This window comes from Neopelma chrysocephalum, unplaced genomic scaffold, assembly GCF_003984885.1.
Source record: "Neopelma chrysocephalum unplaced genomic scaffold, ASM398488v2 Primary Assembly neopelma1_64, whole genome shotgun sequence".
In the NCBI taxonomy this organism is placed as follows: domain Eukaryota; kingdom Metazoa; phylum Chordata; class Aves; order Passeriformes; family Pipridae; genus Neopelma; species Neopelma chrysocephalum.
This window is the reverse complement of record NW_020897721.1, coordinates 1,336,434-1,361,861: the sequence shown is the minus strand read 5'-3', so window position 1 is coordinate 1,361,861 and position 25,428 is coordinate 1,336,434. Positions and strand designations below refer to the sequence as shown.

The window sequence follows — 25,428 nt, the reverse complement described above, 5'->3', positions numbered from 1 at the left end:
GTTTCACAGCGTTCTAAGGGCCTTACACACCTTCCAAATATATTCACGGCCTGCAGGGCAAGTAAATAAATTTTAGAACTATGAAAAAGCTTCATGTTGGTGTATACACAGGACCTCAGACTTGCTTGTTTTTTGAGGAAGTGATATTAATTGGTTGTGCTATTTTATTTCCCAAGCCCCAGCAAAAGAAAGGAATTCTAGCGAGCACTGAACATGGAAAGTAAAATATGTTCTCCCTGTACCCACAAGTTTAGGGTGCAGTAACTAAAGAAAACTGCCTGGATCTGATGGTTGAACTCTGTGTGTGGACAAAACTGGTTTGTCCATTGGGATTACAATTCCCACACAGAGTTGTGTGGCACCACATCAAGCAGTAGAAAGTGCTGAGGACCAGAATGACCAAAGCCTGCCTTTTACTGGAAATTCACCATCGCCATGAAACAAGGATTCAGATCCTGAAATTCCTCCCTGTACTTGGGTGTTAGTTCAAGTATTTCAGGACCTCTGGCTAGATCACTAATGTTTCCTTTCCAGTTTGAAGCCTGGACAAACCCCACATTATTCCAGCTTCTCTGGAAATACAGGTGTTTCTATTAGAGGATGGAGCAAAGAGGGAACACAAAAGACAAAAAGACAGAGAAGACAGGTTGTAGATCAGGATATAACAGTACTTGAAATGGCACTGAGATATTGAGTGCCCAGAAGAGAACGTGACTACCTTGTGCAGCCCTGGTATTTAAAAGACCTAACAGCTATTTTGGATTTGCCCTTCACAACTCAAAGAGATAAGGGGAATGAATAGGAAAGAACAAAGCAGGATAAGTAACATAAGAGCAGAAAACAAATACCACAACTTCTTTCTTCTAGCAAAGTACAGACTAAATGGAAAGAAAAGGGAAGGTTAGATTTGAGGCAAAGAAAGGGCAAGCCAGATGAAGGACAAGTGTGGAGTAAAGGTGAGATGAAGAGTGTGACAGGGTAATGGGAAGAGCCATGAAGCAAAAGGCCAACCTGCACAGCTACAAAAAGTCCAGTGAAAACTTCAGAAAGGTCACTGACTTTCCAAAGGTTTCCCTGTGTGGCTACAGGATGAAAGGGTGCAGCTTGGGACCCATGCATGAAAACAGTTTGTGCAGACTAACTTTACCACATATAATTCATTTACTGTCAATTCCTTTCAGGAGGTTTTCTTCCTAATAAAGTGGATCATAACACTTTTTTTCCTCAGATGATTTCTTACCTCAATGGACTTTTTATGCTCAAAGCTTCTTTTTTTGGTGAAGTTCCAAGAATTTTTTTTAACAGTTTTTTAAATGGAGAATGGTAGTTATAAAATGTGAGCTGCAAAATGGACTTAAAACTTGAATCCTTCTTCCCAATTTTAGATTTTTTTACTCACAGTTAAAGAGTAATTTATGCAAATCCTTCAAGAAATTATTTTACTATATCAAACAGTGCTCTTGCTGGAATTTAAGAAATAACCAGCTCATACTTTTAGTAACCTTGCATGATATTAACTGTAAATGATGATTTTACCGAGTTTGTTTTTTTCAAAAACTATATATTGCTGCCAACTTACACCAAAGTATTTCTTGTTTTTACCATGAACAGTTGTATATATCCTACAGACAGATGGCAACTTTCAGCAGTAACATAATTTCGCCTATCTTTCCTTGTCTATGATTCCCACAAGCCAGTTTATCTCACAGAACTCCCTTTAAATTGTGACAAAGAAATTTCCCTTAAAAGTGATGGTACAGAATAGTCCCCTGTTATTTTTCATGTTATTTATATAATTTCCCTGGTAGCACACTGTGCTATTACATGCTATAAATCATATTTTATTTTGGAAAGAACTGCTGGTGGTGTTATTTTTAGATCCAACTCTACTTCTGCTGATATCAACCCGGCTAAGAAAATAGCTGTAAGAACATTTAAATCTCACATACAGCTTTGGGATGATATCCATATTATGAATGTTGTGGGAACAGCAGTACTATGGGAGTAAATAGATACACCACTGACTAAAGAGCATGTGCCCTGAACATATATGTAGCTGCACTTTTACACTCCTGAGAAACGAGGAAGTGGGTTTACTTTTTCCAAGTATTATTTCTGCAGCATTTTTCTGGCCAACTAAATTGCCACAACTTGCATTTACATGACATTTTGACCTAGCTGCAGCCAAACCCATTGGAAAGCACAGTATCTGATACCAACAGGGTTTCAAAGGTATGTTACATCACACACAAGCCTGGAACTTCTCTTTTTTTTTTCCTCAAAGACCAAGAGTACACTTTTCTTTTACAGAACTGTTATTATATAACCTAAAGTTGAATGCAGAAATGGGAAATTTAACCTTAGAAAAACTGCCTATTTTCTTTGCTTCACGCTTTAAAATGGTCATAACCGAGCAGTTAAAAATGGACCAGCAGCAAACAGAAGAACTGATCAACTATTTTTACCGGGGTACCGAGTCATTTGGACGGTAAATAAGGGCTGTAGGATCAATGAAGCAGCAATGTGACAGCTGGGGTGCACTTTCACATCTTAGGGCCCCACTCTGCTCTCTCTGATACCCCCATAAATCAGGAGGAGTTTAAGTAAATTAGAAGCAGCCACCGAAGTGGTGTGGAGTCAGAACGAAGCACCGAGGGTTCCAATCTGTGCCGCTCAGTATTCCACATCTGACTTAAGAGATTGGCTCCCTTTCAGAACTCTACATTAGACATATTGCCTTCTTGTGTTAAAATATGTATGTTTAATATTTAATTTAACAGAATTCCATATTTCAGTCTCAGTGTACTGTGCAAGTCCCTTTGAGGCCCGTGGTTTGTATGTGCAGTTGCAATTCTCCTCAAGTGTAATTTGGAAGCACCATTGCCTAATGGGGTGAAAGGAAATATCTGTCTCCAATTAATCTTGGCTCTCTTTTGAGTGAGAAATGAAAGTATTGCCCAGCCAGTGATGATTTGTGAAGTGGGCTGCAGGAGTTGAACCAGGCTATCCAAAACTCCTTTAATGTATTATGTGTGATAGTGGAATACTAGTAGAGGTCTCATCAATTGTCCACATGCTTCAAGCCCATACAGGTAATTTGGACAACCAGCTTCAAATGACAACACACTCAAAAATTTTGCCAGCTCTGAAATATTGGTCATAATGCTACACACATAACTGTTATTGCACATGAGACTGTGTCGGTATCGTAAAATAGGTACAGTTAAAGTAACCTGATCCTGTGCTTATATTTTCACAGAGATATAAAAATTATTTTTATGTCACGCTGTAAAATATTGCATAATATTTGCTGAGATGAGAGACAGATCAATAATATGCAAAAAACTAATTTCACAATTTAAAAAAACACTCACAGATTTTGAACTTCTGGTCTGTTGGGACAAACCATAGAAAGTCTGAAGTCACCTCAGGCCAACGATGGCAGAATGAAAATAGCAGTTTAAATGGCACCTGGGTGACCACCCTAGCTCTCTTGCAGGAGAGACTATTTTCAAGACCATTTGGCACACCTAGAACATGGAATAGCTCTCTAAAGTAAAGAATATAAACATTAAAAGGTTGGAAATAAAACAGCTATCCATTGAAACTGGCAATGGGAATCTTTGCCATTTGGCTCTGAACCACTTTGCCACTCTGCATTCTAATGACAATTACATGTCCCACACTGATATTTGACTTTCAATTTTCATAGAATTACTGAGAGTGTTGAAGGAGTTAATGGAGGCATAGTACTTTCTTCAGAGAAAATATGAAATTAGATTAGAAATTAGATTGCCTTGAAAACACTACATGCAGCAAAATGTGCACTCAGAAAGCCTTCAGGAGTAATCATCTAACCATAGTTTCTTGTGACTCGTGTTTTACTGTTCCACGACAAAGAAAAATAAAAAGAAATACCAAAGACCTGTGGTGAGATTCTGTTGTCTCCAAGAGACCCAGTTCAACACCTCATAACCCAGGAGATGGGAAATTGTTTCAAACTGTTCTCCACCCTCACAATCACCAGCTGCAGCAGGGGGCTGGAAAATTCCCCTGGAATGACCCCGAAGGTATGGGCGGCTCCCTGGCAGCTCAGCAGATGTGCTGCAGCCTTCCCCTTCCATGTTATCCTGCTCCAGCCCTGCCCAGCACGAGGACTCCAGAGTTTGTCCTCAGACGGCATCTTTAAACTCCCTTTCACCATGTGCTACCAGGGGTATGGTCCCTAGGCCAGGAATAGAGCTTCTGAGGGCCTCTTTATGCCAATCTGATTCCTCTTATCTTACATAAGGGGCCAGAGCAGGGCCAGAGCTCACTTTCTGAGCTCTAAATCTATCCTATATGGCACGCAATTCTCCAAAGTACAGCCAGCTTCTGCTTTTATGAAGCACTGTGCAGTGAAGAATGAAGGATCCTGTTTTTCACCATTTAAAGATGTATGATAGCAACAAAGCTCTATGTTAAAATATTTAACTCGCGGAGAACTTATGGAAATTGTCTATTCAAGCTCAGCAAAGACATTAAATTACCAAGCTGTTCTAGGACAGTTGTGTGTGGAGAAAAGCCAGAAATGCTCTGAGATTGTAATGTTACTCACAAAGATCCCAGCCTGAGCCTGATTCGGAAGCTTTCCATACAGATCAGGCATGGTGAGCTGCAAAATGTTACCATATCCATTTCTGCAAAACATACTCTGTGTGTACATATAGATATAAAATCAGGACTTATACACAGCACATTTCCTGCCATATTTTGAGTGGCATCTGTTTGTTTGGTTTGCTGAAATATGAAAAATAACTACTGGTAACACAACGCTGACAAGATTTAAGAGTATAGCTCTGTCTGTCAAAATGCAGATAAAAGACAAATCCTTCTATCTCAGTGTTTTAATCAGTCAGATCAGGGCGTTGATGAATATGCAAATTTGACTGTTTATACACTCTTTTCAGAGTGAAAGGAAACAAATTCAGTTTCACTATAGAATTAATGACAGCTCTGTCCTCTAAGATTAATAATTAAAACTCTACACATTAAGATGATAGTGCTCTTTCCTCCCAGCCTCTGCAGGTTTTACTTTTCTATTTTTTTAATACCCCTTTCCCTTATAATTGTTTGTTCCCCTAATTGGAATGATTAATTATTAATGCCAGTTCATGGATATGCAATAGTCACCTTTAGAACAAGAACTGTACTTTAACTATAAAAAGGGTTAAAAAACGCCTTCTTTTGTTAATTCTGTTTTCACTCTTTTCTGTAAGTTAATTTTTTCCTCCAAAAGTTTTATGCCACCATAGGGATCTCAATGGCCTGCTTTAATGCTGGAAGCCTTTTATTTATTTCAGTGCAGGGTATACATATGATTTCATTTTGATTTTCACAATCTATGCTGGGTTTCTCTTTAAGAAGAAACTGCTGCCGGGATCAGCAGCCTTCCCAGGAATCACAGCTTTCTGTTTCTCAAGCACACACTGAAAGTTTAGACCAAATCAAACCTCAGAGAAAAGATTAAGAATGTGGTACAAGTGCACTATAAAGTCTGAGAAAGCAGAAGTTAAAAAACCCAACAAGATTTGAGCTATTATTTTTTTAATCTGATGATTTCTGGGTTGACATGGGAGTGGTTGAGTCATGCTTGCCAAATCCTCTGGACAGCCAGCATTTCAGAGAAAGATTATAGCAAAGTGAGCAGAAGTTCAGCCTTACCATTAACCCTTCTTCTTGCCCCAGAAGAACTATGACACTCCATTTTTGTGTGACCACTAGGATCTACACAGACACCACTAAAAACCCCTTCTAATATCACATCACTAAAGCAGGCATTTTTAAGAGTAAATAAAAGAGGTGGTTTGTGTACATTTTGCATTATTTTATCAAGAAAAGTTACCTTCTGGTTCAAAAAATCCATTTCTTTCTGAACAGAAAAAGCTCTTCCAGAAAGACAAATGGTCAGAGTACTCTAAAAATCACATTTCCTCAATAGAGCTGTTTCACTTTCATCTTTTAATGTCTTTAGAGGTGAATTGATCCTACGTGGGAATTTAGCATGGCCTCGCACATTGCAAAGGAAATACTTTATGTGAAATTAAATTAGCATTTGTCTATATTTCACCGAGCAGGTACACTTCCTCCTGTGTCATTGATAGCAGCAAAACAAATAAGTGTGTGTGAGTGCCTGAGCAGGGGTGATGAGTTATATTCTGTGGGCATTTAAGGGCAGACATTGCTAACGAAGCCTGCTGGCTGGCGAGCGGGGCGGGTACTCACCACGCTGAGTCCCAGCAATTCCCTGCAGAAGTAGTCCATGTTCCTCCTCTGCAGGGTGTCCAGGTAGTGCTGGAGGCGAGTGTAGGTGTAGGGGTAGCAGTAAGCAAACTGGTAAGTGTCGTCCTCTCGGTCAAAGCAGAAAGCAAAAGACATGACATAGTTCTTCCTGTGGTCTGGGCAGCGGTAGTAGTACACGTTTTTAGAGGGTATTCTTTGCCTAAAAAAAACCAAAAACATGTATGTATATGTATTTCTTGACATGTATATACTTTGGCATAAGAAATCTGAACAAAAAGGCTACGTGAGGGTCAAATTTCTTCTAAAGGAAATGAGGTGGAGCGGCTTGAACAGCTCAGGAGCTGGGGAGCAGGTCCCAGAGCCTGTGTTTGGGAGCCCAGGCATGGCACAGCTGCTGGAACTGCAGCTCTCTCCAGGTGCCCAAGGTGGCAGAGTCACCACAGCAGGGCACAGGAAAACCCACTCCCATAAAGTGAAAAGGATGCACAGGCTGTTCAAGTATCCTCTACTTTGCTATCAAGCTGATGCAGCTTCATAGCACTACACAGGCTCCAGACAAACCTCTGTCTGGAGTGTGGTACATCCTTTGTTACAGGGCTGACTCACCAGCACAGAGATGAGGCATAACTAATGAAGGAATGTCAGTAAAAGGCACCATTGACAGAACTGAATTACTGAAATTCAGGACATCTTTATGACTTTTTTTTATACTTAATAGTCAGGGCATACATATCAACACCAAGAAAAGATAAACTCTTGAGGTTAAAAAACCCAAACCCACCAACCAACCAACAACAAAAAAATCAAACAAAAAACTTCAGGTATGGAAAATAACCAGGCCCTAAATTAGAAAGCAAAGAAGAAAAGGGTATTTGGTCCCATTCCAAACTGGACTGCTGCTCTCCTTGACAGTTCTGGTTTATCTGACAAGATAGAAATGAATATACATGATGGTAAATAATGATAATAAAGATATTTATGTCGTTGTTATCAAGCTGGTAGTTGTTTAAGGAATAACAAATATCTGCCTGCCATCTCTCACCCAACTCCAATTATTCTGTTATTTTTCAACAGAAATTAGTAATATTTCAGAAGGGGAACAAAAACTTGTTCTATGGATGAGATACATTCACTATTTCTGTTTTTATGCTTTCTTCATTTCTTAGATGGAATTTCTAACTTTATTTAGACAGGATAGTCTCCAATCACGCCATGCACTTGTAATTTGATGTAACTAACTTACCAGTCATGTTTGGCAACAAAAAACTATGGTCCTGCAGACTCTATCTGATTCAATTACACAACATTATAAACAGGTCTCATCTGATGATTGGAGCAGATCTCAGCTAAGCTCGGATCATGGTGAGGGAAAAACATAATAAGATTTACAGAGACATAGCACGAGTAATGTGCTGCTTTGTAATAGTTCCGAGAAGCTGGTCTGCTGCAGAACATCAGTTTTGGCCTCTCATTGTTAATATGAATTAGAGGACAAAACCCTCTCATTATATACAAGTACATGTTTGCCAATTAGCAGCAGTTAAGGACTCTGATCAGCGAGACTCAGGATCTACAAAGAGAAATGGAAAGGAATTGAGATCTTCCCGAGAAAGTACAATAAAGAACCAGCGATGCAGTTAATTAGACTCGAAATAAGAATTTATTTGCCCCTTTTAATGCCCTGCCTCTTGAACGTTCCAGGCTTCAATAATTTACTTGAGCATCACAACTGAACACGAGCCAGCAGTGTGCCCAGGTGGCCAAGAAGGCCAATGACATCCTGGCTTGTCCCAGCACTAGTGTGGCCAGCAGGGCCAGGGCAGCGATCGTCCCCCTGCGCTCAGCACTGGGGAGGCCACATCTCAGACCACATGTTCAGTTTTGGGCTCCCCTCTTCAAGAAAGACATTGAGGTGCTGGAGCTGGTCCAGAAAAAGGCAATGGAGCTGGTGAAGGGTCTGGAGATATTTAAAGGATGTGTACATGTGGCACTTGGGAACACGGTTTAGGGGTGGCATTGGCAGTGCTGGGTTAACAGTTGGACTCGATGAGATTAAAAGACTTTTCCAACCTATTGAAATCTGCGATTTGATGATTGGTTTTTTTCTTAAAAAAGACATTTGCTTATCACTAAGATCTGAAAATAATATTTCAGTCACAAATATAAAGCACAGAAAAACAAATCTTTTATTTTTTCAAAGAAGTATCAGTAGGGAAAAAACATCACCAGCCATCTGCATGCAGAACCCAAACCTAATAGGTTTCTCCAGTATCTTAACATATTTCTATCATTCACCCTTACTCTGGAGTGCTATAGGACATCCCTCATTTGATCTCAAATCAAGCAGATGATATGGCAGTGGGTAAATGTATTCTAGCTCCCAGTCCTCAAACCATAATGCAAGTTTAAACAGTATGTTGCTGAGTTGTTGAACTTTATTTGTTTCCACATTAGCATGGGAGAAATAATAAAGGACAAGCCTCACTTTATGCTATAAAAATTTCATGTAAAATGAGACCAATAGGAGAAAATTCAGGATTTTAGAAAGGCTAATGCTAATTGAAATTCATCTGCTGATAGTTAATGTTTAAATGACACATAGTTCTCCTTGGTTCAATAACTTCCTACTTTTAAGCAAGTTGAAGACAACTTTGTTAATGTATTAAAGGCACTTTTGATATTTCATTCCCTTTCCCCTTCATTATAAACGCTAAGCATCTGTTTTATTATCCACTTTGACACATCACTTTATGGCTGCATTTGGCTATTATGGCTAATCTTGATGTCTAGGACATCTGGTATTGACATTTCACTATCTGGTGTCTGACACAACAGCAGAAACCATCCTCAGTTCCTAGGTTTAAATTCACCCTCTCAGGGCAAAAAGTGCCCAAACTCTTAATTCAAACCATATCTTCCAAAAATAATTATAATAGTACTCCTGTCACTGCTAATCTATTTTTATCTCTCCTAGCACTTTGTCACTGCTAATCTATTTGTGAGTCATATAGAGAAAGAGAGTTAGCGTTTAGATACCAACAACACATCTTTACACACAGGAGTCTAATCAGATTGAGATCTTATCAGGGAATTAAAGCAGAAAAGAAAAAAGGGGAAGAAACAGAAAGAAAAGAGACACAGTGCTAGATATCACCAACTGAGTTTTTGATAACGAAAAGACATTGCTCAGTTCTTGAATTAACCTTTGTGTCCTAGACGTGCTATTGTTTACTCTTTCCCTTTTTTGTTCTATGCCTTCTGGAAAAGGACACCCACACACTGTGGCAGCAGCTGCTCCTATTAATTTAAAGCTATTACAAAAATTAAAATTAAACCCAATTACTTTGGCTGGTTTATAGCTGGGGAACGGCTTAGTCTGATTGTTCCCTCTGGTTATGGACAAAAACAATATTCCTACCTACAGGCAGCTGCCAGTGGAATACTAATGCATCTAGGGCCTGGCAGGAACAGATTCCAAATGCAGAGTCTAACTGCATTTCTTACTAGAGAAAAATATCTTATCATGGATCTGCAGAAATGCACCAACTTCTTACACTGTAAGTCACAATGAAGCCGATTTGCAGTTAGAGGCAGGAAAGCAAAATGATGGTAGAAACCTCGATGCCCAGATTTGTCCCTTTGCATTTGCAGGCAGCTCCCACTAAGCAATGCACCCTGCTAATTGATACACAACTGCCTGGATCTCCACACTGAATGGTTGTTTAAAGGAGAACCACCCCAATTCTGAGAACAGCCACACAGAATAACGTGCCAGCAACTGATTCCCAGCCTGTTTTTGAAATGCGTTTGAAGAAATGAAGCTTGATATTTTACCACACTTTGAGACAAATTCAGACTGCTTAGTCTCAAAGGTAAGTGCAAAACCTTTTGTTCAAAGGAAAAAGGAAGCACAGAAATGAAGAGTTTCTCTCTATTTTGACTCTCATAGTCCAGTGCCAGCCAAAGGTTTGAGCCAGTGGATTTGAGAGTCTTCTCCTCCCACCTGCCCAACCCAGCAGATTTGTTACTCCAGGTGAGAATGTCCATGTGCCTGTTCCTGTCTGCTTGCTACAGTGCAGTCTGAAGTCAGGACATTTGCTCTGTTTGGTAGTGTGCCATAAGATCAAATTTTTCAGAGTACAAAAAATAAAAATTAAAATTGTAGTCCTCATCCAGTATCAAAAATCTGATGACTTCAGAGGCCCCAGTATTTTACTCCTTGAGGCAGTGAGGGGTGTAACTTAGCATTGAAAACTTTATCCTAACTATATTTCTAATTTGAACATAATTTTAACTTCAACTCTAAGAATTTTGACCTTGAAGGAAAACTTTATTATATTTTCTGTTGTTTTTTTGGGGTTTTTTTCCCTCTGCTACCTTACTTCCCTTTGAAAGCTGGGAGTTAATCAAGACTTTGAAGGACCAACACAGGGGGATGGTGGGGGTGCCACTTTGTGGCATCTGTTCTTTAAGTTTTAAACACATAAGAGTGCTAATAAATCCTTTTGTGGTACCACAACACAAATAATTACAAAATAACAATTTTTGGAGCGCTTTTCCCCCCATTGCATGACCAAAGCAGGGAATTCTGGCCCAGCCAAATTCCCAATGGCTTTAATGAGCAGCATAAATAGTCTTTGGATCACCTTTAATATGACACTCCTGAAGTAATTATTCAGTTCCTTGCCTCTACAGGATTGGGTTAGACATACCACAGTCACTAAACTTCAAAGGAAAATTATGATCTTTGGAGGAAAAACAAAAAGCTGCAGGTGCTGTAAAGGTTCAGTGGCCAAAGGAAAAATGAAGTGATCTGCCTGGCAGAGGAATGCTCCAGTGGAGCTGGTTGGGATGTTTGTTGGCTGTGGTGACACACTGTGGTGAGCATTTTCAATTGCCACCAATCTGCATGGTAGTATCAGGGATACTACGGAACAAATCCACAAATTCCCAAGCTTGCACATAGAATTCAAAGGGGTGGGCCTGAGTCACAACCTCAGACGAAATCAAGCCTAAAGATCCAAAACCTGATCCCAATTCAACTTTACAAAATACCCTTCAGGTACTTATTGATGTTACCCTGAACACAAGACTTGGCGACTCTTCTGGAGTGTTCAGATTTAACTCCTAAAGCTGGATGTCCCCAGTTATTAACTGCAAGAAATCCAACACACTCTGGACAAAATATAAGGATGTAAATCGTGCTGCAAACTCCTCTTCTGGGAGGCAGCCCTTTCAAACTGAAGGCCTTACTGACTTCTTTCTCTGTTAGTCTAAGCCATTATTTTTCTTCTTGCTTATTCTTGTTGACAGGTGGAGCTGACCATCTTCAAAATTCCTGGCTTACTTGTGACAAAATAAGTTTGTAGGGTTTTTTCTTGCACATAATTTTATATTTGATTCACAGAGCATGGAGTGACAGTGAATATGTCAGATGGTGTTAAATATTCTTTGCAGACAACTGAATGGGTTTTGGCACAGCTAACTCAGTTTCAGACACTGCAAAATAAGTCCTGCTTTTATTCTTCCTATGCATTAGAATGTTCTCCAAATATTTTCACAACTTAAGACCTCAGGGTTTTCTACCTCTAACAATACCTGGTTGCTTCTTCTCAAGTATAAAAATCAAAATATTACATAATTCAACCTCATAAAAATCAGGAACTCCACACATTAGATATACAGCTTTCATATTTTAATTGGTATAATTCAGTAACCTCTATCAATATTGTTAGGGAATTCAAATAGTAATGAACTGCACAGAGATTGCTTGTAAAATCTCTTCATTCATTACAACTTTAAGAAGAAAACACTGAGTTTTTAATTACTTTTTTTCTCTACAACTTACATAATTAAGCAATGAGATGGCTTTTTTTTTCTTTAGTGAGAGTTCCTGCATGTTAAATGCTTATAACAAACAGCTGGTGTTGGGTTCCTGTATCAGTCCTAGTCAACCTGGGATATTTTTTTATGAGACCTGCACACCAGATGAATCAGGCCCATCAGCTGATGTTAAGACAACAAAAATACCCTGAAAGTACATTATTACTGCTTTAGTGCTTGAAAGCCAAAACCTAGAATCAGATTTGTGTGAGCAAATGTTATGAGAATTATTTCCCACATTTTATACCTTGGATGGATTCAGAGGGAACTTGCTAAGAAAGGTTTTTATCCCAACTGTGTCTTCAACACAGAGCAGTGTTCTGACAAGGAAAACCCAGTGGTGAGGAGAAACAACAGATACAAAAATAGCAGTGGCACATGTCCTTTGTCCTGTGTTTGCAGAACAGCTCACACAAACGCCGTCCTTGCCAACAGGCCAGTCTTGTAGGTCCTACAATAACACCGATATCAAAACCAAAAAGAAACCTTTTCTACCTAAAACCAGAGGGAACCAGTGGAAGTCACTACTCCTAAGGGTGACCAGGAATGCTGAGGGAAGGGCGTGCCGTGCAGGAAGCACAGGGAAGCAGGATGGAAGGGTCATGATTACGAGATATGAAGCAATGCTGAAAACCTGGGCCCAGGTTGTGCTGCCAGAAATGAAGTCACCATCCTTCAGCTCACCAGAATAAGGATGATGAAGGGGAGCACTGAGAAATTACAAGCAGGCAAGAAATAATTTTTTAAATGACTGAATTACTTCTTAAGTGACTTCATATAACACAGGGCAACACAAGGACCCCCAAAACTAAGTGAAGTGTTGTTTCAGGTTCTCCACATCTCAATTTGGTTTTGTGGGAGGAGGTTTCACTCATGTTGTCCATCACTCCTCTCTTGTCTATCTCCCCTACACATGAAACTTGTTCACGAAGGTGCAAATTCGGCACGGTGTCCTCTTCTGACAAAACACTTTAATATGTCTTAGAGGAGCTGTCAGCTGCCAATGAAATCCAAAATCTTCCAGCAGCAGGTTCAAGTGGGATTTCCAGTGGACAAGCAGCCAATTCACCTTCTTTTCTCCCTCAGAACCTCCCATCAGAACTAAAGCTGCATGCCCTCCTCCATCTTTTGTTTATTCTGTCCAGTTGCTAAATCTTAAACTGCAGTGACTTTCCTCGGAAGCAGCGGTTCCAACACTGCAATTATTCTACAGAAACTCTCTGTTAAACTGCAGGGATAATGAATGGTGCTGATTTTTTCTGCTGTCAAAATATGATTTGCCTACTGACCACAGGTATTCCAGCCATGGATTGTTTCAATAGCAATATCTCCATGCAGTGTTTATAAAGGAAAAATAAAAGAAGAGAAGGAGAAAAGCTGACTTTCCACAAAAATCATAGAACAAGAAAAAAATCAAGCCATACATATGTTGTGATCCTCTGAAGATATGTATGCAAGAAAAGGATGCAGAGGCCAGTGTTTATGTCCTGAAATGCAGCTACAGGCAGAAAAAAGCAATTAGAGGTTTAAAAAATATTTTAAAAAAATACTTAAATTGGCACATGAGAATTTATGATAAGAATCACCAAGTAAGGCAAGGAATGAGGGAAGAAACGGTGATGCACCACTGTAGTTCCAAAGTTTGGAATGCAGAAAAGAAAAACAAGAGGGTTTGGAAGGAATGGAGAAAGAGTAGCCACAAATGCTGCAAATAAGTGGAAAATTTCAGAAGAATAAAGTCAGCATAAATGATGTTGTACTAGAAAAGGTGAGGACAAGAAATGTTCCACCTCAGCACAACACTTGTCCTGGCTTTGACCTGTACCAGACTCTCTGGTCATAAAAGAGCAACTCTAGTGACAACTTCAGAAGACAGTTTGAATATGACTGACATCAGAGAGAGAAGAAGCCTGTAAAATCCAGAAGAACGTGTACCACTGACTGTGTTAGAGAAGAAAGAGACAGAAAGAAGGGGCCAAGATTGGCACACCATGAGCATACCAACCTCAAATTGGCCAGAAACAAGGTAATGGAATGACTTAAAGTAAGTGACTTTTTAGGCCTTCCCTTTGCCTACTACCACTGAAAAGAAAAAACATGCTTGAGAGAATTGTGACCTGGACAACTTTCAGGAAAGGCTGCTTGGTGAGAAATAGTAAATCCTTATTAAGAATCTCTTCAAAACATGATTATTTCACTCAATTTTTTCTCCAAGTTCAAATGAATTCCAAAGAATTTCACCAAACAATTTACCCATTAGCATAATAATTTAGTATCTTCGTGACCAAACTCAGCGTTTTCCTCCATTATTCTTTCCTATCTCTGCTATAATCCGACATACAAACCCTCCAGATTATGTTGACTGGAAAACACAGACTTACAGGATTACACAGGCTATAAAACTGAGTCCTTACAATGTTTGGAGCATGTGTTGGCCTGGGAATGAGGGACCAACCTCAATCCCAAATTCAAGTCCCTGAACTGCACTACCAGTAGACCACTGGGTCAGCTCTAATAGCCTCTTAGCCTCAATTACCTAATTAGCCTTTTCTTCAGTCTCCTCTTCTCCCTTTCCCATCTGTTCCCCTATTCCCACCACTCCCTGTTCTTCTGCAAGAATAATTTTTAAAATCTATGTTAACTTCATTTAGGTTAGTCTCAGGTGACTTCTCTATGCAAGAATAATTTATAAGTCTCCTAAGAGCCCCAACTTGAGGAAGTATTTCAGTAACATATGAATCCTGAAATCCATTTTTAAAACGTTGATGATTTCACAGTCTAAATAAAAGGTGAGATTTTTAATTTATGTCATTTAGATGTGAACTTTAACTAACTACCAAAGGAAGGAGAGCAGATAGGAAAGATTTTGCCAACTGTAGCTTGGTTGATACTGAACTGTCCTTAGTAAGATCTGAAATCCTCTGGAAGCCTTAGCCTTCCCAAAGTATATTATTCCTGATAAAGAACAGTGCATCTCTGATAGCAGATGATGTATGAGCAGGATAAAGACAAAAGAAAACAGGAAATTGTCATCAGAAATGGATCAGACTTTGTTAGCTGGGCAAACTTTCCCATAATATGGTGCTTTATCCTGTCATCTGTCTACACACAATGAAGACTGAGTCCAGTAATTCATTTTTAATGCCCCATTTCTTACGCCTTCTAGCACCTTGTTCACTTTTTCTACCATAACAGCATCACAAACGACTTCTGTTATGGAACTGCCAACAGCAATGTTCAGTTTTTTTCCCTGTAGTTAGAGGATAACATTTTTGTGTTGTTTCCTCCACATACAAACTTCTCATTTATCAGGAACGAACCTTCTTTATCCATCTGAGTAACTTGTTTAGATCACCCAGAAGTTTCTAACAGCGTGCTACAGGCTTAAATTACTTAAGTAATTACACGTCATTTGTTATCGTTACCACCTAATCCTTCACCTCTCCCTTCTCAGACCATTAATAAATATATTTAGCATATGACCTGACAGGTAACTTTAAGAACCACAGCTGCTGGCCTTTTAGTGTGATGAAAACTGACCACTTAGCCCTCTGCCTTTTTGTTTCCTTGTCGGGGTTTGATCTATGAGGATACTTGCCCTGTCACCATATGTGACTACTTAGCCTTTGCAGCAGTGTCTTGTGACAGACTTTGTCACATGCTTTTAAAAAGTCCAAATCCATTATGTCAGGCAGCTCGTCTCCCAGGCCTGATAGCTGAAACCTAAAGGTGAGGAAACATTCCAAGGAACTCCCACGGGGAAAGTGCACCTTGGCATCCAATGGAATAAAAGGGAGATAAGTAGGAATGATTGGTCAGCAAGCCAGAAACACCTTTCTTTGGCACATATCATAATTATATTTTTTAAGGACATTTATATTTTTTCTAGTACAAAGGGAGTTACTTCATCATGTGGAGAAAACATGGGGAAGCCCAATTCAACTGACTGTCCAAGGGAGTCAATGCAGGAACCAAAATACAAAGGTTACACATTTAAAAAAAGGAAGAGGGAAAAAAAGGAGACTCGAGTTAAAGCCTTTTGTAAGATGAGCAAGGACCAGAAGCTATTTAAGCCTCTCCTAAGAAATAAGAGCCTGTGCCTGGTTCTCAGCACTGTGCTTGCTTTTCCAAGGGTTGAAACAACAAAACCAGTCAGCAGAGGGGTGGGAACCAATGGGAACAGTGGGTGAGAGACCCATGAACTGCAGAGCATCCAGACTTGTGGCTACCAGAAGCACCAAGTATGGACAGCAAGGAAGTGCCTGGCTGGAGGAGTGAAAAGCAGCTAAAAAAATGCATCACATCAGGTCAGCACAGCCTGGGTTTGGCTTCACTACCAGGCAGTCCTGGCTACTCTCACACTGGGGATGAAAGCAGGTGAAAACAACCCAGTGGCCTCCCTAGATGAAAATATTGTTGGTACAGTTATCATCAGGAATTGGTTATTGCTACTCGGAGCATCTGACTTGTCAGATTTCTCTTTAGTACTTTCTAGAAAAACATTGCTTATTTTTCCATCCTTTTTGTGAGTGGGGGAAGTTCTCTTTCTGAGCACCAGTAAGTTCAGGACTGGTTTCTGGGAAAGGGATGATGTCAGCATGTTAGCAGCAACCCCCCTAAATTCAAACCTGGCCTTTGTTGCTGTCAATCAAGTCCAGGGAGAAAGGGTTATCTGACTCTTTTTATTCTTCTCTCTTTCCCGTGTGGCTGTGACCAGGCAGTGACAGAGGTAGGATGCTGGGCTAGAGGGAATTCTGGTCTGATCCAGGATGGTCATTCTTATTTCTTTTTATGGGCACATCACAGAGTTCTAAGCTGAACCTGTTCTCATTAAAGTCTCTCACATCACGATCTTCCAGGTGTTTTATTATTCCCTTTTAAATTCCTGTTTCGACCATTTGCAATGTGCAGATGTAATGCTTACTGGTCTAAATATAGGATAAACCCCAGATACTTGCCAACCCTTTGGAACAGAGCTTGGTTTTAATGAGAGTGCATATCTTCATTAGCAGTTCAGCTAATTCATTCCTAAGCTTCTTCAGAATTCTTTTATATATAAATCATGTGGGGCTGATGATTTATTACATTTTAACTAATCAATTTGCTCCATCTTCTCAATCTCTGATAGTGCCTCATCTTTATATCTTTATTCCCAGAAAAGAGCAGGTCTAAAATGGGTACCTCCAAAACTTGTTTGCTATAAAGACTGATTTATGTTGTAGAACCACCTGATTTCCTGGCGTGAAAACACATAATTTTAAAACATGTACAAGATGTGACAGTGCGAGAGAAAAATAATTCAAATACAGCATCGCAAAGTTTTTATTTCTTCCCCAGGCTACACATCCTGCACGTACACAAATTTTATTCTCCATTCTCCTCCACGAGCTCCTTCATATTCCCTCCTTCCCCCTTCCTTCAGTGAAAAACTACTTTATAACATCCTCCTATTCTTGAGAGTGTTGCAGAGCTCCTGTCCCCAAGGGTGCTCGCGTTTTTCTGCTACAAGGAGAGTCTGTAGGTCTCCCGCTTATTCCCCACAGCAGCATGTGGCCTGTTAGCAGTGGCAATTCTGCATTTCCAGGGCTAAACGTGCATTGTGCTGAGCAGACCTGCCTTTTGTGTCCTTTAGTTATCCCTTTCGGAGACAGCACTCAGAGCTATCATATTAAACACACAGTGGGGGGAAAAAAAAGAAGCCTGGAAGGAAAAGTCTCAGCTTTCCCAGCCAGAAGGGAACAGCAAACATGGCAAGGCCTTTGCTTGAAAGGAAAATGAATGCAACAGGACTTCAGTGCTCTGGGTCATGGACCAAGGGCTACTGCTTTGTAAACAGGAGCTGGCCCCCCAGCTCCAACACATGCTGACCTTGATCCCTCTCTCCACTGAGGCCAGCTCCAAGAAAGAAAACATGTAGGTGGGCACCCAGAGATTAAAATCCTTATTTTAATGAGGGGGAAAAAATTCTAAGATTTCCCTGTTACTTGAATTCTTTGCCATCTTATTCACATTGGTCTTTTCACCAGCTGATACTGGTTCAGAAATAACCTCCACGGGCTTCCTTCCCCAGGGAACAGAGGCGAACCCAACGCAAAGGTGTTGGCCTCAGTCTACAGGGGAAATAAACCACAATTCCCTCCTTCTCTCTTTTCAAACATTCCGAGTTGCTGACCCTCAGAGCAGTATTGATCCAAGAGGAGACTAAGTATCCTGCCCTCTCGGTCACTTCTTACTCCCAGCACACATGGAAGCATGCAAGCAGAAGGAAAAACAAGGAGCAGAGGGACCAGGCAGTCAGAGCAATTCTACACACACGGGATTTCTCATCCCAAACACCAAGTTAAAAAAATGAGATGCTGCAGTGGTTAGTGCTGTTGAAGACAGGAGAAAATGAAAAATGGTATGTGTTGCACTAATCTTGTTTTTCCAAACTGTATGCGCGATATCAACCAGGCTGCTCCAATTTTTCACAATAATAGTTCCGGCATCATTTTTCTTGATAGCCCTTTAAAAAATATTCATTTTAGGAAAACTCTGTGGTTTGTTGTTTGGTTTTTTTTTTCCTCTACCTGAACAGTCAGTGTCACAAAATGGAGCAACTGCAATCCTTATGCATATTTAAAAGTACTGTCCCATTTCACCGTGCTGAGTTTGTTTAGACTACAAGAGCATTACCTCCTTTACCCTCTTCTGCAATGTAACTAGACATGATGGTGAGGGGAAGGGAAATGCAGGATACATTTTGTTAAATTACACAAAGTTTTATGTAGCCTTGAAAGACTCTTCACATTCTCCTGCTGCTAAAGGTAATGACAAAGTTCTAGACACTTCCCTTCCTCTTCAGACTGTTATAAAACATAGTGAGGGAACGTACACACTGCTCCCGGGTCAGCAAGGAGGCTGGTGTCCTGGGAGAGGATGGGAAAAGCTGGAAAAAAGTGAGCTGTCTGCAAATCAGTGATCACTAATGCAACGCAGAACTTTGTATTTTGTCAACAAAAGCATTTTTTCTGTGCTCTCAGGAAATGGAATCAAACTACAGGAGACTCCTCATCCCTCAGAGATTCTCTGAGACAGATCTTCAGCAAACCGTGGGAAACTCAGGTAGTTTGAGTTCCAAGTGACATAAATGTACCTGTAAAAACTAGGCCTCCAGTGATTTCTAGGTACACACTGTAAGGATCCAGAGAGGTCCCTCTTAAAATCACTGTTCAAATGTTTGCACTTCCAGAGCCTAATCAATGAGATTATCTAAGCAGATGCTGCACTATTTGCTAGTCCAGGCCCATAACCACATATTCCTTAATACTGGGAAATAATTGTGATGCTGTAAGATTTCAGACAAGGAAAAAGTGGGCAGACAAAACCCTAAGAGAGTCTTAGGTCACAGGCTCCAGTGATAAAATAAAAAGAGGAAATACAGAAAAGATCCCAAGATGATGGGGTAGCCTTCTATGTTTCTCATTATTTCCTGCACTAACCAGCACCAACAACTAGAAAATATCATTTAAATATCAAGTCATACATAGAAGGCTTCAGTGAAAACTCTATGTAAAGCAAAATACTACCAATTCCATCAGCTTTGTTTTCCTGTTTAGCAAATGAAATATCAGTAAGTAGCGGTAATGCTCCTCAGTTTGTTCCAGGTTTTTACCCTGCTGTTATCATCACCATGTTAGACCTCTCTGCATACAAAACATGCAAAGCCAGTAGGACTATCATGGCATTTTATTTACATTTGATGTAAGGTTTCTTGGTTTCCTGGGGATTATTTTACATTTGTCTCGGGAACTCTTCTGCTTCACATTTCTAAAGGTTTGGTCCAAATGCTAACCTCCATTTCATGTAAGTAAGGCTTTGTAGGACTGGAAATCATGTTAAAAAGAGGTTTCTATACTGCAATAAGGCCGAGGTGCTGAAAGAAAGCATCTAAAAATCTTCCAAATAGTGTCAAGAAGCAGTAATATTTATGCTTAAATAAGAGAAAATAAAAGAAAGCAACATATGGGATACAAAAAGTTTTATAAGCAAATGATCTTCAAAATGCTCCATATACTGTGTATTTCCAGGAGAATGACAGGACATTTGCCAATATACTTGTAGGAAATGTTTGTAAGAGTACTTGACGTATAATTTATACATCTATCAAGTTAAACACACAAATGCTGAAACGTAGGTTGCAATAACCTTAAATATTTAAAGGCTTTCAAGCAGGAGTCACAATTTCTTATCTGTTGCTTTCCCAGGCTATACCATGTATCAAACATTGTCCCTCTGGTCTTTAAATGGGACCAGAAGGCACAGAGATGTTATATATTAAACACAGGTGTGTGTTGTCTGTTATGGCCAGCATTTTAGGAAATTTAGCCACATAAGACTGAAGATAAAAGGTAAGGAATTTTCACTGTAATAATAGGGAAAATTCAATAAACATACATGTGCACTTCATTAAAAAAATGCATCAAGCTATTACTTAGCACACTGTTAAAGAATGGTTTGAAATCTTTGTAGAAGACTTTGCATCAATCTCATTAGTTTGGCTTTAAGGAGAAGCACAGTCCTGCTGAACGTGAACCACAGTTTTAAAAAGGATTCATAAATTAGGGTTTAGCATTAACAGGCAGGAAGGTAGGTGCCATTTCCTATTCCACTAATGACTATAAAAATTTAGGCATGGGAAAAATATATGCTGAAAGGTCTTAGAAGTTAACAGCTGACTTTAAAAAAGGAAGCCCACGTACTACATTTTAAACATGAAAACAGAAGAACAAAAATGATTTCTGTGTAGCTTCATACACTATTTACATACATGAAAACATACAAATGTATTATTTTAAGTCCCACGCCACTAAAAATGAAAATATGAAACCTCCAAAAAGTTTATTAGGTTTATTTACCTGGATTAGATCCAGTGGTAAAAGAAAGGTAAATATTATGCCTTATAGCATTTTCAACTGAATGTGATCATGGTCATATTCCTTTCTGAATCTCTGTCTCACAATTATTAAACTTGATGTTCATCAACCACAAGGGCCTGGCCAGTCAAACCACTTACACCAGATATAATCCATGCTCCACACAGAGTAACATTAATGCAGATAATGGGAACCTGCAATATTCCTGCTGCACAGATCACTGGAGTCTCCCAGCAGGAGATGGGAGTGCCTGCTTTGTGTTTGTCCCATGCTGACTGCAGGATGTGGACACAGATTCTCAAGGGAATGGGGTAAAAGGCCAAGCCATTTTCATAACTCAAGCAAACCAAATCTGAACTCAACTTTAAATGACAGATCAGTTTGCACAGTTTCTGCCCTCAAGCAGTTCCTAGCACTCTGTTAGAATACACTGTACACAGCCAGTACAAAAACTGCCTATCACTGTTATTATGTTGCTAGTACTAAATTCAAACCAGACAATATAAATGGAAGCATTAAACCCCCCCCCAAAAAGTATTGTTTTAAATTGAAATTACAAACATCATAAGGGAAATTAAATGACCTCAGGAATACACAGGAACAGCACACACCAACAATAACCCAATGCTTTTGTTTCACAACTGTCTGTCCAGTGGCTGAGTGGTTGAAGACTCTTATCTACCAGATAAATGCACTGTAACTCATCATTTACCCCCCAAAACCCACTGCTCAGCTGAGAGCTGTGACAGCCTCACAGTGTCCCAGGATTTGCACAGTCAGGATAAGCTCTTCAAAACTGTGCAGGAGAAATGCTGCAAATCCAAAAAGGAAGAGCTAAGGAAAGGCTTCTAAATGCAACATTTCAAACCTCCTGAATGATGACACAAGATCTCTCTGACAGTTGCCTGAGAGAGAGCTAACGGGGCTGGCAAATTCAAGAGAGATAAGAAAGGCACGGTAACATTGCCTATTAGAACAACAGATTGAACTGGGAAAAGCAAACAGGTCCAGCCAGAAGAGCTCAGGGGCCTTAAAGCTTTCTGCTTTGTCCAACTCAGCCAGTCCATTTTCTAAAATCTTTTTACCTTTAACTCGTATCCACTCCATGACTGAGCGTACTTGTTACAGGTTAGCTGTGCCTTTGATTCCTTTTCTGTCTCTCCCAAGCAAACACTTCTAAGTGACTCATCCCGTATCTCCACTTTTCCCAGAATCGTGTCTCATGATTTCCTCCCACCTCCTTCCGCCACCGTAACACATTTCATCAGCAAAAGAAGCAAAAGCCCACCTCAGACTTCCTTTGGGAAGCCATGGCCATGAGAGATTTCAAACAGCGTCCGAAAATCATAAGTGTCATCTATTTCCTCAAAACTCCCAATCAGAGTAAAGACTTCAGGTGTAGCTTAAAACTTGGACTACTCCTCTTAAATTGTTATCCCACATTCCCCAGATATTGTTCACTTTGAACTATTGTTGATTTGGATCTGAACATTTTTGACTCTCACTTCCCCACCTGAGCTGCAAGAGGAGTACTTGACTTGCCTCACAAAATCATCCATTATTTTTTTTGTCCTTGAAGGCAAAAAAAAATTAAAAATGGCCTTGAAGGCATCAGTGTCCAGCCAGGTGACCAGGGAAACACTAACATTAAACTTATAATTGACACCTGCACTGACAGAGACCAGTGACTGGCATATCTGACTTCAGCACTTGCAGGCATTGCTGTATAACACACTAAGCCAATTTAACAAAAAAAATTATATAACAGTAGTTAAAGACCTCTCTTCTATTTTCCACCGTGTCTGGCAGCCTCGTACCCTGCAAAATCTCATATATTAGTCTTTAAACATTTTATTCCATCTCACAGAACGATCCTGTCTCTATCAATACCTTGCTGTACCTCACAAGCCTTTTAAGGCCAGTTCCAGGCATGTAAAGAATAATGAAAAGTTCAGAAATTTATTTTGATTTCCTGCAATATGCTACCCAACAGTTTTCTGTTGTGTTATATGACCTTTCTGCCTAGCTAGTGTTTTGCTATTGATTTTAATTACTCAGTTTAATTTACTGCATGCCAACACAAAGCTGTTTACTCCTACTTGCCAAAATGTTGTCGTAGTCTCCCAGAGGAGGGCAAAATGAGAAAACTGTATATGTTTTACAGTTACATGCTATTCATTATAAAGAATTTAATAGATTCACTTCACATAAATGTCACCGCGCTCACATGTAGCAACTAAACACACCAAAACATCACACGGGAAGGAAAATCCTCTGCCATTCAGAGGTGGAAGATAAAAGCCTGAATTTATGAAAGGCTTTGACTTGAAGCAGTTTAGATGTTCTGCTGCACCATTCTCCTCAGAACAAGTGAGGGAGTCAGGACCATATGTTCCCCTCCTCCATGAAAAAATCATAGGCAGAAACCAATGAGTCCTAAAACCACAGAGTGATTATAAGTGCAGGTAAATTCCACCTTGCCCCATAACCCAACTGCAGGATGAGAAAAAGGAAATGCTCATTTCTAACTACTCTTCTCTGTTCCTCTTCTTGCCACACATCAGAGGAATGAAGAGAACAAACCACTTAGTGAGAGGATCCTACAAATTTCCTTCTTCCAAAGGAAATCGTGTTGCCATAATGGGAGTTGGCAACGCTGGAAGATAAAGGAAGCTCATTTTTGGGGAACAGCAGAGCCCTTTTACTGAGCAGCACTTCTCAGTCCAGTTACTCCGTGAGGAGACAGTCAGGTAGGGATAGCAGGGCTGGAAAAACTCCAGACAAGAATTTCTGTCCCTTACTTTCCCTTGGAAAACCTTCAATAGGTGAATGAAACTCTCAGGATAGAAAACATTAAAAAAAAAAAAAAGGCAATTTTAAAACCCTTATACCAGCTCAACATGTCTGCAAATTCATAAAGAAAGGAATAATTTATTTCCCATATGCTTATTTTGAAACCTACTTTCATTCTCTTCCTCTGATCCTTGGTCATGGAATCCTATTGTGCCGGGAATCTACAGACCCAAAAAAATGCCCAAACTTGCTCAGTGAGAAATGAAAATAGCTTTTGGTGCATCTGATCATCTTTGAAAGTGTGAATTATACCGACTAGGATTCATGTTTTTTAAACACCAGGTCATCTACCAGCTCTTTGATTTCAATTGTATTTAAAAATAGGATCATCTGATGATAGTACTGTATTATAAAAGCTTCACCAACTTTGCTCGATTGTAGAGTGCTCTTGAGGAATGATAAGATCTTTGGACAAAGTTGAATATCAAGATGATACATGCTAAGAATATGAAAATTCTCTATTTGAGTATCTTGTTTACAGAGTGAGAGTGAATCTCCTGCAGAACCTTTGAAAATTGTCTTTTAAATTAGTGGGAGAAAAAGATCGAAAATACTAAAACCATTAATTTTTCATACTGCTTTGTATTTGTTTATTGTGGTTTTATGTTTACCATAATATTCTTCCGAAATTAGAGATTTTATCCTGAGACTCTCATCACTACAAAGCATTTATAGCACTATAAAGTCAAGCTCTTAAAGCAACACTTGTTCAAACCCATGATGATTCATTATGAAAATAGGCAGAGCTTAAAAATTTCCGATGACTTTGAAAAAACATAAACTGAACAAGTCTTCCCTAAAATCTAGGCCTGTGTTTGCTAAATGCAGTGACAGATTTTTTTGAAGGCTTCCATAAACCTAAACAGAGCTGAAATGAAGCAGCAAAACTTCCCTTTATCTTCTACTGCACTTTGTAGAGTTGAAAGACTAAATTGTCTTTGTGTGGGAGACTCTTCCTTAGAACTGTGGTTGGCAGTTTAGAGTTAGGTCTTCAAGAGATTCTCAAATCTCAATAAAGTGTATCTGCTGCCTGTCCAATACATGCAGAGTCAGACACCTCTGAAGGGGAGGCACAAAATGCCAAGGACAAGCACAATTTCATCTGCTCTGTGGTCAGAGGATAATTCAGGTTGGAAGGGACATCAAGAGGCCACCAAATCTAACTTCCTTCTCAAATCAGGGTCAGCTATGAGATCAGACCACATTTTTCAAGAGGTTTATCCAGTCAGGTCTTGAAAAACCCCAAGGAAGGAGACTGCACAACCTCTTCAGGCAAATTTTCCCAGTGTTTGACTGAGTAGTTGAACCATGAGGACACTAAACTTTGGTGTTGTGAGGAGTTGTCTCCTCTCTGGTAGGATTCACAACCCTGCACAGGCTGAATGGAATTAGAGACTTCCCACTCCAAGCAGAGTCTTGGAGACTATTCCTTCCAATGTGCAGACAGTGGTGACAGTGACAATGTCCCCTGCTACACATTATATCAACTGGTAGT

The 25,428-nt window shown here is 39.7% G+C and overlaps 1 protein-coding gene across 2 annotated transcripts in view; it reads right to left on the bottom strand.

The window, feature by feature from the left end:
• The window catches only part of BEND5 (BEN domain containing 5), a 911,380-nt gene that overhangs the window by 544,248 nt on the left and 341,704 nt on the right, over positions 1-25,428 (bottom strand). For both annotated transcript variants that reach the window (XM_027683052.1, XM_027683053.1), the window contains exon 5: positions 6,265-6,481. In XM_027683052.1, the coding sequence (XP_027538853.1) occupies positions 6,265-6,481 (217 nt within the window). The remainder of the gene's footprint in view (positions 1-6,264; positions 6,482-25,428) is intronic.